Source organism: Strigops habroptila, chromosome Z, assembly GCF_004027225.2.
Source record: "Strigops habroptila isolate Jane chromosome Z, bStrHab1.2.pri, whole genome shotgun sequence".
NCBI lineage: Eukaryota > Metazoa > Chordata > Aves > Psittaciformes > Psittacidae > Strigops > Strigops habroptila.
Genome location: NC_044302.2, coordinates 42,673,283 through 42,686,477, shown reverse-complemented (window position 1 = coordinate 42,686,477; position 13,195 = coordinate 42,673,283). Strand labels below are relative to the sequence as shown.

At 47.6% G+C, this 13,195-nt stretch overlaps 1 protein-coding gene across 2 annotated transcripts in view; it reads right to left on the bottom strand.

The window, feature by feature from the left end:
* The window catches only part of CORO2A (coronin 2A), a 56,635-nt gene that overhangs the window by 21,657 nt on the left and 21,783 nt on the right, over positions 1-13,195 (bottom strand). For both annotated transcript variants that reach the window (XM_030470253.1, XM_030470254.1), the window contains exon 2: positions 4,704-4,904. In XM_030470253.1, the coding sequence (XP_030326113.1) occupies positions 4,704-4,904 (201 nt within the window). The remainder of the gene's footprint in view (positions 1-4,703; positions 4,905-13,195) is intronic.

Below are 13,195 nucleotides of genomic sequence, written 5' to 3'. Positions count from 1 at the left end.
GGAAATGCACACTGCTATGAAGAAATCTGTACACATGCAGCAGTCGAGACTGCTGAAGTTAGAAGATAGTATTTGGTTCAGACACTAAAATAAAACTTCAAGGCAAAACACTCATAAGTGAGTTAAAGTCTCCATCTTTTTTAAAGATCTTGGGGGGAGGGGGCGTGACACCATAAAATCTCTTGTCTCTTTCAGAAAACATTTCTTATAAGCAGGGAAAAAAATAGTTCAGCTTTCATTCTTTAGCCTTGTCAGCTAACATTTATTTTTCAAGCAAAAAGACATTTGCAACGCAAATTAAAAATGTAGTTTTTCTTTCAACAGCTATCTGTTTCTGCCTGATGGTGTTCAAATCCAGGCATTCACCAGGTTGAACCAGATTCCAGACTCTCCAAAAAGACTCCAAGTTTGGGTGCATTCTTCACTACTAAAAATCCTGCGCGAAGTGCACGAAGGAGTATTGACAGCCTGAAGCCGCATGGGGACAGTCTTCCATCAAGAAAAACCCATACTGCAGGCAGAGCCTCTGCTACAAAGCCAAGTCGGTGTACTATGTGCTAGGAAGGGTGCTGGGGATTTTATTAGCGTTGGAGCAGCACTTGCTTTTCCCTATCAGGAGCAGAAGTATGGACCCACCTTCTGCCCCAGACACCTGTCCAAAAGCAAAGGTCAGACATCTAAAGAGAGATGTGGTGGCAAGTTGGTGCTGCTTACTGTTTTATCCCACCTTGAAGAATTATAAACCAAATGAATGCAAATGCATGCTGTCATGGAAAGGAGACACTTCTGTTGGTGTTCTTCCTGCTCCTCTCCAGAGGTTGGCCTTAAAAGTGCACAGCAGAGGGGAATCTGTGCTGGCCCTAACCTGGATGCGGCCCAAATGTCATTTTCCCAGCCTTTAAAATGTGTATGGTTCTGAATGCAGAACAGGACACAACATGTAACTACTCTGGCCTTGCTGGAAAGTTTATCACATAGGCTGGGACTAACCTGCTTTAAACTGAAGACCCAGAGGCCTTTGAAATGTAAAAGACCATGCTTTTTTAGACTACAGTCTAAAACAATTCCCTTTTATAAGTGACAATGCAAAGTGACTTGGGAAGGCAGAAGAGAGATAAAAGGCCTTTAATAAGCAGCGTTCCCCCGCCCACAGCATCCTTTTGTAGGCTTCAGGGTTTGGTTTCAAGTTGGCAACTCAATGGGCTGGGCAGCCAGCTCCACAAGGATCCCTTGATCCCTATGGGAACTTTGTCCCCTCCCAGAGCTGGCTGACTATCTGTTCCCCATTCCATTTGGGAGACTCCCAGGCTGCCCTGAGCCTGCTCTGCCTGTCCCATCCTGCAAGGCTTTCCTACCACCATGTCCTCAGCAGGCTCAACTGGCCCTGAAAAAGGAGCCCTTGCCCTTCCAGCCACCAGCGCCAGTGCAGCCTTGTAGCCATGGGACAGAGCAGGACCTCGCAACACATGAACCCCCCAGGCTGCCAACAAAAACGTATGACAAGTAGAGCTGCTGGTCTCAGACGCACATCTGCATGTGGAAGTGAAGCTTTTCACATGCTGGGGGAAATTTAATTTCAAAAGCTATTTCAGTAACTAGTGTGTTGTTATTCATGCAGAGGTACCTGACTTGCACAGAGATTTGCAGGGATTGAAAATTCGTAATTTTTCAACCTCTCACTTTCTAAAGTCCCAGCATTTCTGAAAATAGCCAAACTCAAACTTCCTTGACAAAAAACACTTCTGCTGGGACAGCCATTAAAAATCTCCCAAGCAGCAGAGTTTGTACAGGGTACATGTCCTCCCTTGCACAGCCAGCGCTGACAAGCTGGAAGACTGGAGATGGAAAAGACTTAGACACAAATATCTCCTTGTCTCTTGGGATTTTGTTCTCATTTTGCTATCCCTTTGCTTTATGTTGCAAAGGAAGAGACAGATGCACTCTCAGTCAAGTCTGGTCATTGGAGAAGGAAAAAGTCAGGCCTTTACCTTTCGAAAGGAAGGCCAGAAAACTGCTCTCTCAGTTAAGATCCCTTCTTGCTATGCAGTGCATGCACTTCCCAAACGCATCTGTGTCAGACACCAATCTACACACAGGCCATGCTGCAGGAAGGCAGTTCATCTCCCAGTTACAGACACTGAGCCCATGTCTCCTTGGACTTGCAAGATTAACAAAGGCAGTCAGTCTGTTCAGCCACCCTTCTTCCTGATGACATGTGCTGCCATTCAATGGTACATCTTCATGAGGACCTATCTGACACATCCTGCAACAGAAGATCATTCTCCAAGTGGAGGCAGATATTAAACTAATTCCTCTTCAGGCTGAATACAAAGGCCTGCTGAAAGGAGAGTATCTATGGCAAAGAGCTATCTCCTTATATAATCTTTGCTGCTCTCAACCCTAACTCACCCCCAGGATCTCAGAGAGGAAGAACGGTGCAGCAGCCAAGAGCAGTATTTACGCAAAGACTGATGAGAGAGCTTGGTGCCAACAACAAGGAGCACAACAAGCCAGCAAGGAGGCACAATTAAACAGAGCAAGGTTGAGCCTGCATTTGAGCACATCCCGAAGCAGGCAGTCCCTCCAGTAGCGTATGCAGAATGAACTCGAGAAAGCATTGGTGGGACAAGAGCAGCTCCACAGGCAGGCTGTTCATCCACCCTGGAAAGTGCAGCCCTCCCTGTCCCCAGCTACCATCTCCGGCTGTGGCTAAATGTGATGTCCTGGGTATTGCGCTTTTCTTCCACACGGTGGCAAGCTTGTAACGCGGCTGCTCCCTGTGAATCCAGTTAAAAGTAACCACAGATCAGCGGCTTATCATGAAAAGGCAATACTGTCCCAGGCAGAGCCTCCAGAGCAGCTGCCTTTGGTTCCCTGCAGCTGGGTGCACAGTATGCTGTCTGCCATGGTCACCATCACGAGAGATGGCAGTCACAAATACCACCACCAGGAGCAGAAGTCGAAAGCTGCTGCTTTTCACCAGGTGGGACCAGTTTGGAAGTGTATCACAAGAAAAAATAACTGGTATCACAGCCCCCAGACTCAGGGAACCTCTTTCTGTGAGTAGCTGAGGCTGCTCTCCCCACACAGCAAGGGTCAGGAACAGGTATTCAGAGAATGGCTGTATAAAGCGCAGCACGTAAAGATACTTTCCCTGATCCACCATCAATGGTCAACCCTCAAGGGATCTGCATCACAACCAACACAGTTCATAAAAAGCTCCATAACTTCATCCTGGTTTACACCCCTTAATTCTTATGGTAGCATCAGCATCTGGAGCGGTGAGCACATCTGCTGTTAACAGTTTTCTCCCTGGTCTCCAGGATTCCCTTCACCACACAAATCAAGAAGAATTGCTCCTTATGCTTCTTCCCCATCCTCATGACAAGTTTTATGTATTTCACTTGTCTTTTTTCCCAGACTGACTGAGGCCTAACCTACAAAGTCTTTCCTCACATATTTTCATTGATGTACTTTAATTATCCTTGTCTGTATCTCCTAGTTCTACCATGCCTTTGAAATAAGGCAGTTATTTCTGCAGGCAGTTATTTCAGATGGGGATGGAATGTTAAGCACGTGTTAAGAATGGAAGAGTTACTACTGAAGACTAGCCTAGAGAGCTCTAGAGAGCTGAGAAGAGGTGAAAAGACAGAAAAGTGACTAGTGAGCAGTGCAAGCACTCTCAGCTTGTTTTGCCAACACTTTGAGAGCTGGGTCCCACCTCATGTCCCACAGTCACCAGCTGCCTGCTTACAGATGCAGCTCTGTGATAAAAACAAGTTCTTCAGCCTCAACAGATCATGGTTGAGGGGGCAGAAGTGACTCAGTCAAGAAAAACAAGGCAAGGGTTAATTTTAGAAGGACTGTCTCTGAAAAGCACCTGCAGTGAAGGAGATGAATAAACAAAGTCTAGGAGGGCAAGGAACTGTGCTAAGTTCTTCAAGCATAGCCAGTTCACTTTCATCCTTAGCAAATATGTATTGAAAAAGTGGTAATGCAATAACACCATCAATTAACTTTTAATTAAAGGCTGAACTTTTGCCTTTCATCTGTTCTGCCCTGATTCCAGAGAGCTCATAATCTCATATTTGAGTTAATCCACATTAGCGCATGCCTAATTTTTTCTGAAGCAATAAACATCAGATGGCCTGCTTCTCCCTCTCCTCAGATCCCTAAGTCATCAAAACCCATAAACATGGGATTTGTTTCTGAAAGGCAAGTTTCTCCAGCATCAATGCTTGAAGCTTAAGAGCTTCACTGCTTGACAACCATTTCTGCACTCTTTCACAAAGTAGTAGGTAGAGCAAAACATACCATATTTTCCTTTTGTCATACCTGAAAACATGTCACTAATGCAGCTTTCAGATTTTGCCCTCTGTGCCTCCTAATTGCTTTTATATTTACAATTTCTCCTAGGAGACAAACATCTGAATAGCACAGTTCCTGCTGCTTATACAAGAAATGCAAATGAGATGTGAAATGAATGAAAGTGCTAAAAAACTGCAAGCAGCTATGTACGACATAAAAGTATACACATCCCAGGAATCACCCGCCAGGGCAGCTGGGGCCACTTCCATCACTCTGCAGTTTGGACAGCAGCATTAACTGAATACCCTTTGTGTGATCTAGCTCCCTGGAAAGCCTGGCTCTCCTCCAGCCTCCCAGTGCTCTCTCAAAAGCCAGCTTGCCTCAGTAGAGCTCACCTGGTGTATGGGAATGACAACGAAGGCCCCCCCGCACGCACACTCGGTCACCACCGCAATGAAGTGGGGGTTTACAGCACAGAACTGGTTGTCATGGACGTTGTGGGTGATGGGCACACAGTCATAGCACTTCTCCTTACTGGCAGGTCTGCCATACACGTGGCGGAACTTGGAGGTGCGGTACTGCAGGTTCCACGACATCTGCAACAGGAGAAACACAACACTCCATGACATAAGGACCAAGCAAGGCTTGCAGACCCCCACTCCCCTCTCCTCAGCACAGGCCCACCCCTCCCCACCTGTGCGCCTTGCACCAACCCTCAGGCAGCAAGCGATAGCCACATTTTCCTCTGCTGGTCTTCACCCCTGTGGCATGACCTGCGTCTGCACGCGTTGCAGACGGGATGTTGGAGAGAGGAGAGCACAGGGGAGAGAAGATAGCTCTCTCCATCGCCAGCTGGGCTGTGCATGCAGTCCCTATAACTGGAGCAGGGGCACATGGCAGCGAGTTTAAGGGTAGGTGAATCCTAGTAGCACAGAGGTCAGGAAGAATAAAACATCTTAGGTGGGGAAAGCCTGAAAGATGGCAAGTGAAAAAGCCAGTCTGGATGCATGCTTCATTTAGCCCTGAGGTGGTTCAGGACCAAAAATAAGTCTAAATTTTGCTCACATGAAGGGGAGGGGAAAAAGAAAGAAAGAAATAACAGTAAAAATAAAAAGAGGTTTGACAGATAGCAGGAATAGTTACAGTCACCTGCTGGTTTTTTTCCTCACTAACAATGAATGACATTTTGCATGACTAGTTTATAACCGCACCACAGCCTTCTGACAGGCAGCATTTTAAATGGTGTTTAAATTAGATACATAAATCACACTAAACATGAGAACCCTTCCCACAGAGAGCACTGAAGCTTAACAGAACTCATGCAAGTGATCTCAAGTAGGAAACTACCAGTGTTGGACAGAAAAGGCAATTCAGACTATTAACTCTGCTCTCTCCACAAGACCTAGACGGTGGGGATGATCCTACCACCCAAAGGAAAAGAAATGCAGATCAGGCAAGAAGGTTATGAGTGAAAGAGATCCCCACAGTCAGCTGGGAGTACAGGCAAAGATTGGGAGAGGGCTTGGTTTTGCCCTGTATAGATCTCTTTAACGTGCATTTGGTGAACACTGTTATGAGCAATGCTGGATCAAAACACTCCAGTTTGAGAGAGGAACCCAACCGAGCAGCTTTTGAGTTACAGCAAGACTTAGAGCACTCACTCACGTGGGTAAATGTTTAAAGGGAAACATGCAATGGCAGGAAGCCAAGAGCATCATCACCTGACAAAGGGTCTAAGCAATTCTAAACCAAAATATCCTTGTTGCTGGTATGATTTTGCCTCCTCCTGCAATGACTGTTTGAGGTTAGGCAACTGTATTGCTCGATCCTGGGCTGTCGAACTGGAACTTTACAAGCACCCATCAACATAAAGATCCACAAAGCTCACATCCCACATCACACTGGAAGATTTGAGCAGTGAATAGTGCTAGGACACAAGTCCTGTCTTATCTCCTGTTCCAAGAAGGAGCACAGTGTGGCCTGAAGTGCCATGACAGATCTGCAATGCAAAAGAGACAGATGCCCCTTCTGAACACAACCATGGTGAGACACATGGAGACATAAGTAGCAGCCCAGATAGAGAAGCTGGGAAGAGCTGGGCTGGGCAAAATACTTCTCTACAGGGCTGTACTGAAGCAGCTCCCAAGTTTTGGAAGAACATAATGTTACTTGCTGTACCCCAAGCAGCGAGAACAGGTCTTTCCTCTTTTATTCTCCACCCCTGCAAGATTGCCAGCTCCTCAAAACAGCTTCCTCACAGAACAGAACAGCTTGCTGGCAGTGAGCAGAGATGGCCACTTGTGCCACCACCTGCATTCCCCACCATTCTGTCTCAAAGGCAAGCCCACCTTGTAACCTCTCCCACCTTGGATGAGTCCTGAAGCAGAGCAGAGCCCACCTTCTCCATAAGTGCCTTTGAGCTCCTCAATGACCCCCAAGCTCCACTTCAGCTAATTTCACATCAAACTAGCCTGTCCAAGCCATGCCACACTGCACATTTCCATGTACACCTCATCCTTTCCATTCCCCACCCTCGCCCACCACCTCAATATTAGGAGGATGGTCCTCTCCCTGCTGGGGGGCAGGGGCAGTGGGGGGCTGAGCATCATCAGAGCTGACTCCATGGGCCACAGGGAGCTAGCTGCAAAATCCTCCCCAGAACAGGAGGCAGAGGCGCCTCCATGAGGTCCCCCTTTTCCCCATCTTTCCATGGCAAGCAGTAGACTCTGGTGTACAAGTAACTTCAGTTCTTCAAAAGCAGCTGAGGCTTCAGCAGCACTTTCCACCTACCTCCCCCTGCCCAAGGCCCCACCACACTACACCACCTTCTCACCAACCTTCTCCTGGCCCTGGCCACACAGACTCCCACTTCCAGAGGAAAAGGGAGCTGGACAAGAAGATCCTGACAGTAGCAGGGCTACATCTGCTCCCCCTTTGCTCACAGCACCAGGCCCATTCTAGAGTACTGGAATCTGCCAGTGGGCTCTGCTCACTGATCCCTGCAGGGTTCTTCTTTCCCATTTTTAAACATTCACTTCTCTCTTCTGTGTTCAGGTTTTGCCAGTCACAATTATTTGATTTCCTTCACCCTTCCTCTCCTTTACTGCCACACTTAATGCAGAACAACAGACAGGAACACCAGGCAAAAGGTGGTGATGTGACCACTGTCCAAACATGGAAGTTTGGGCTTAGGAAAAGTAAACCTCATCTGGATTTGAATTTCACAAAGGATGTAAATGGCAACAAGAAAGGTTCCTGCAGGCACCACAGCAGTAAAAGGACAACTAGGGAAAACATGGGCCTGCTGAGAAAGGGAGCAGGAGTCCTTTGACAAAGGACACAGAAAAGACTGAGGCACTGCAGCCTTTACTGCTGTATTGGGTTTGCATGGCAGGGTATTGGGGGAAGGGTGGGGGAGGCTACTAAAACCCTGCCATGTGAGTGGAGGGGGGTGGCTTCTGTGAGAAGCTTCCCCCATGTCCCATAGAGCCAATGCCAACCTGTGCCAAGACAGACCCACACAGGTCAAGGACAAGTCCACCAGTAATGGTGGGAGCACCTCTGGGGTAATATAGTTAACAAGGGCAAAGAAAAAACTGTCCAACTGCAGCCCACAATAGGATTGAGCTGTGGTGGTTTAAGCCGAGCCAATAACTCAGCACCACACAGCTGCTTGCTCAGCCCCCCTTTCTCCTTCCCCTCCAGGTAGGATGGGGAGGAGAATTCAAAGAATGTAAACTCCACAGGTTGAGATAAGAACAGTCCAGTAACTAAAGTATAATATAAAACTACTATTGCTACTAATCATAACGGTAAGGGAAATAACAAGGTGGAGACAATAGGAAACTAAAAAGGGAAAGGAAAAACAACAATAAATCCAAGTGATGCACAATACAATTGCTCACCACCTGCCGACCAATACCCAGCCCAACCCAAGCAGCGATCCGTCCTTCAGGGTGACTCCTCCTAGTTTATATAGTGGGCATAACATGCTGCGGTATGGAATACCCCTTTGGGTAGTTCGGGTCAGGATCCTGTCTCTGCTCCCTCCCAGCTTCTTGTGCTACTTCTCACTGGCAGAGCATGAGAAACTGAAAGGTCCTTGGTCAGAGTAAACATTACTTAGCAACAACCAAAACATCCGTGTGTTATCAGCATTATTCTCAGACTGAAGCCAAAACCTAGTACTGTGCCAGCTACTAGGAGGGAGAAAAATAACTGTTAGAGCTGAAACCAGGAGATGAGCATATGTGAGAGCAACAGCCCTGCAGACCCCAAGGTCAGTGCAGAAGGAGGGGAGGAGGTGCTCCAGGTGCTGCAGCAGAGATTCCCCTGCAGCTCACGGTGCACAACATGGTAAAGCAGCTGTGCCCTGCAGCCAGTGGAGGTCCATGGTGGAGCAGATTCCACCTGCAGCCCATGTAGGACCCCATGCCAGAGCAGGGGGATGCCCAAAGGAGGCTGTTACCCCATACGCAGCTCGTGCTGGAGCAGGGTCCTGGCAGGAGCTGTGGCCTCGTGGAGAGAGGAGCCCACACTGGAGCAGGTTTGCTGTGTTTTCCCTGCACAGCCATGTCTGAGTAGAGTAAGCCAGCATGGACAGAGCCCAAGGTCCTGAAAATCCTGGGTGTGCAGCACTGGGTAAGGCCTGAAGCCACAACTTCGGATCCCCATCTCACCTCACCTGCTTGTGGGGCTGCAAGGAGCCAGGGTCCCTACAGCAGGAGCATGCAGACCATCCCTGCACACTGGTCAGTGCCCAGGGGCAGCAAAACCCTATCTTGAGGGTGAGCTGGAGCTGGGGTCTGGGTCCTTTCATCTGGACAAGGAGGTAGAAGATCCTCCCTCACTTGCTGCTCAGGGCTCTAGTGCCACTGTCCCAGCACAGAGACTGATGCTGAAGTGACAAAAGGATGAAAGGTACTGATGAAGGGACCTCTGCCAGCATGGAATGGAGCCCTTTGCATCCTGGAGAAGGGAGGAAGGCAGCATAGCCTTTGCAATCCAAGAATAAGCCTCCTGCCTTCCCTACTCATCATCCTGGCCTAATTCCCTGCATCACCAGTCTCTCTTTGGGGTAGGGGGAGCTAGGATGGAAGGAGACACTGCAGATTGTACTAGTGTTCCTATGTTTCTAACCATACAGCTGATGTAAAGAATGCGTTTAGCACTATCCTCCCCTCACCCAGCTCCTAAAGACCAAGTCCTTGTGGCTGTCACTCCACTTCTTCCAACAAAGAATATCACAGAGATTTTTTTCTGAAGCTGCCAAGAGATTCTGGAGTAGGATACAGAGATCCCTGCAGCACTCCTCAGGCTTCTGCTTACCAGGCTGCAGCGGGCAACCAGCACAAGCTTTTTCAGACTGGACAGTGTTTCCTAGACAGCTTCTGCCCATTGAGATGTGCAGCCCTAGCACTGGGAGTACTATCTCATGAAAGAGTATGCAGTGCTTTATAGGAAATAGAGTAAAATGCATTCATTTGCTTCATATTTCCTCACTGCTGGCATAAACAGAGGAAGCAGCTCTCTACCTGTCTAAGCAGGATAACACAACTACGTACAAATGGTTTTAAGTGATTCCCTGAAGCGTCTCACAACAGGTATTTCTGGGTGCTTGGCCCTGACCTGAAAGAAGGGTACAACACAGACTACTCAGAGACAGATCTGGTCGCGTGGAGAGCCTCAACCACAGAGCAAAGAAACTATGCAAGCAAGTCTCAAAATATAGAAAGATCCTCAACAGAGATGTCTCCAATGTGCAGCACAGAGTGCAGGCTTCACTGAAAGCCACTCCAGCTAGTCCTACTCTTTCTATGTGTGCAGAAGTTAACTCACATGTGCAGCAAGCACAGTCAGCAATGGCTCATGCTGACTGTGAAGGAAGACCTGAAGGGAATCAACCTAAAATTGATCCCTAAGTCTGCTGCCTGCAAGACCTTTTGTTCCTCTTTTTTTTTTTTTATTTTTTTTTTTTTTTAAGACAATCATATTGTCCTTGGCTCTGCAGTTGGGTCTGATATTATAAGATAAAATGACAAAGCCATAGTAATTCTCCACCCTGTGTTGAAAACAAGTGGGATTCCTCTTCTTGGCACCTGGAAAGGTGCCCAGAAAACCACTGGGGTACTCCGATACCCTCAAGCACAGCCTACTCAGCCCTTCTGTGCTTACTTTATGTGAACCTGTAAATGCTTATGCAACCTCTAAAGAACAGACAGCTAAAGATGGAGAATCCAGGTCCACCACTTGTCTTCCAAAGTATGATGCAGCAGCACTGAAAGGACTTTGCTCTGCTTTAGCCCTGACCATTTCACAAGGATGTTTATGAAAAGTTACCTTTTCATGACTCATCTGTGAAACCTGACTGCAAAGGTCCTCGCTGTTTGCCGAAGGTGTGAGCTCCTAAAAGGGTTGTGATGCCTGGGGATGTCTGCAGCACTCAGAAGCAGTCTTGGGAGAACTATGCTGTGGTGTATTTACTACTCTCCAGGAAATGTCACACAAAACAAACAGGCATATGCATGTCCAACTGACTGAACATCTGCTTCACCATAGGCCAGCGTGTTCCCACTTGCCCTACTGCATCCCAGTTATCCTGGGATTACAGATTTGCCTGCACCACGCATAAAATTTGTGAATTCTGGATGGATTTCTCTTGCTCCTGGACAAAATAACCACGTGGGAAAAGTGAAATATGTTTAAGGAAACCCAGACTATGGTAGTCTAATCCAGACCCAACTGAGAGCACCTTCTCCTCTGGTGACAGTATTCTGTGAAAGAGTCACAGCAGCCAGGTCAGCCTTAATAGTCTCAAAACTCAAGACATTGTCAGCACTTTATTCTGTCTTCTACTGTCCTTGGTATCCTTGCCATCGACAGTGCCAGGAGCTGGAGGGCAAACAGACCTGGAAGTTATTTTCCTTATACCCTGAGGAAGGCCTGAAAGAAGTTTGATGGGCGCCTTAACTCCTGGAAATACCAGCTCTCGGGTATGGCTCCACACAGGTATGAGATGACCTCCCCAGCACATGCTCTTGGCTTGTTTGTGTTCTGTCACTTTCAGTTCCATCCATGAGCTGCTTTCTCTTGCTCAAAGAGCAGAAAATTAACCTGGGATTGGAGTAGATGAGGGGTTTAAAAACAAACCACAGAATAAGGCATTTGAGCAGAATTAGGTCATTAAAAAGTACCCTATGTGGGTCAAACAGAGCACAAATACATGGGAGACACATCACAGCTGGGAGCAGAGGGAACTGGAGTGTCTTTGACAGCAATGAGATCCTCTCAGCTCATCCAGAGAACCACAACTGAGTGGTGTGATGGTCTCACTCCAGGGAAGGAGTAGCTACGAACCAGCCCTTGCCTCATTCCCTTGTGTGTAGGCCTGCACATCTCTATCAATGGCTGGATGCACATCATGGGCTGCGCTGCACCTGGTTGGAGCAGGGAGGAATTCAGTCAACATTGAGGTCAGATGGGAGATGGGTTTGTAATCTGATCAAGAAGTCTGGGGGCAAGAAATCCCACTTAGCATGCTTGGCTCCTATATTGCACACTCTTCAGACCATGCCAGCCTTCTGCTCTTTCTCAGTCCCCAGGGAGCAGCAAAGTCCAAAGCAGACACCATCTGCCACCCAGCATCTCCTATCATGTTTACACACACAAAACATTAACAGCAGATCCCCACTGCAGTAGGGGAGAGGTGACACCAAAAGATGTGGGAGCTGGGACCTTCATGCATCCCACTGCTGGCTGCCAGGAAGGACACTTTTCTTCTAATTCCAGGTGCAAACAGCAAAACTATCAGATACCAGGCTCCCATCTGCCACATGGACACCAAGCCCTGAGCATGCACGACTCTTCGTGGAGCCAAGAGTGTCCACTGACATCCACCCTGATTCAGCAACTGGCTTAGCGTCAGTGACAACTTTCCACAGACTTTATGCGAGGGCAAAGGCTAAATAATACCATCATTTACCAACCTGGATGTTCACTGTGTATCCTCTTTCCTCCCGGGCACATTCCCTGCTCTGAAAATACAAGCAAGAAATGAGGTAGTCTGGCTTTAAGCTGAAAATACTTAACCACAGCATGAGCTGTCTATGTTTCCAGGACAGAAATGATATACAAGTGCGCAGAGAGAACAATGCTGTGGGCTCCTGTTCCATTCCACATGCCTGCACTGGGATTTCCCATCATGAGCAACACAAACATCAGAGAAAAGACTTCAGCTCTGGGCACTGCTCTTAGGAAAAGTGCCAGACAGTTTGAGGAGAATTCGGTGGACAGTGGTACAGACCAGTGATCAAAAGTGTGTGACCTGCTATGAAATCCTAAAAGCTTCAGGGTGGAGATGGAGGGAAGCCATGACAGTTGGCTTCAAACAGGTAAAAAGTTACTAGAAAGAGGATATAAATAATTTGTTTTCAAAGTCTAGGGGAGACAGAGTCACAAACTGTCTAACATCACAGGAATGGGACAGGGAAGGGCATGAATCTCTATCAGCAGCATTTCCCAGGCAGACTTGATAAAAACCAAGCAATGACAACAGAGCTATGGCTGACCCTGATTCAGACAGGAAACAAGACTCAGAGCTAGAACTCAGAGAAATCACTTGTGACTTCATGTGCAGTAAGCCTGCCATGTCCAGAGTATGGCAGGGCTACACCCGCTCATGCTGGTCACAATATCCCCCTCAGCAGGGCACCCAGTATCTCTTTTTCAAGCAATTTCAATTGCAATACTTAATGTCAGAATTGCAATTCTTAACATCCAGCGCAAACCAGCTGAATCAGATATAGCTACTGCAGAACAATCTGTTTCTTTATGGTTCCAATAGCCATGCTACAAGCCAAGCTGTTCTGCAGTGGCCATCATTCCTGCT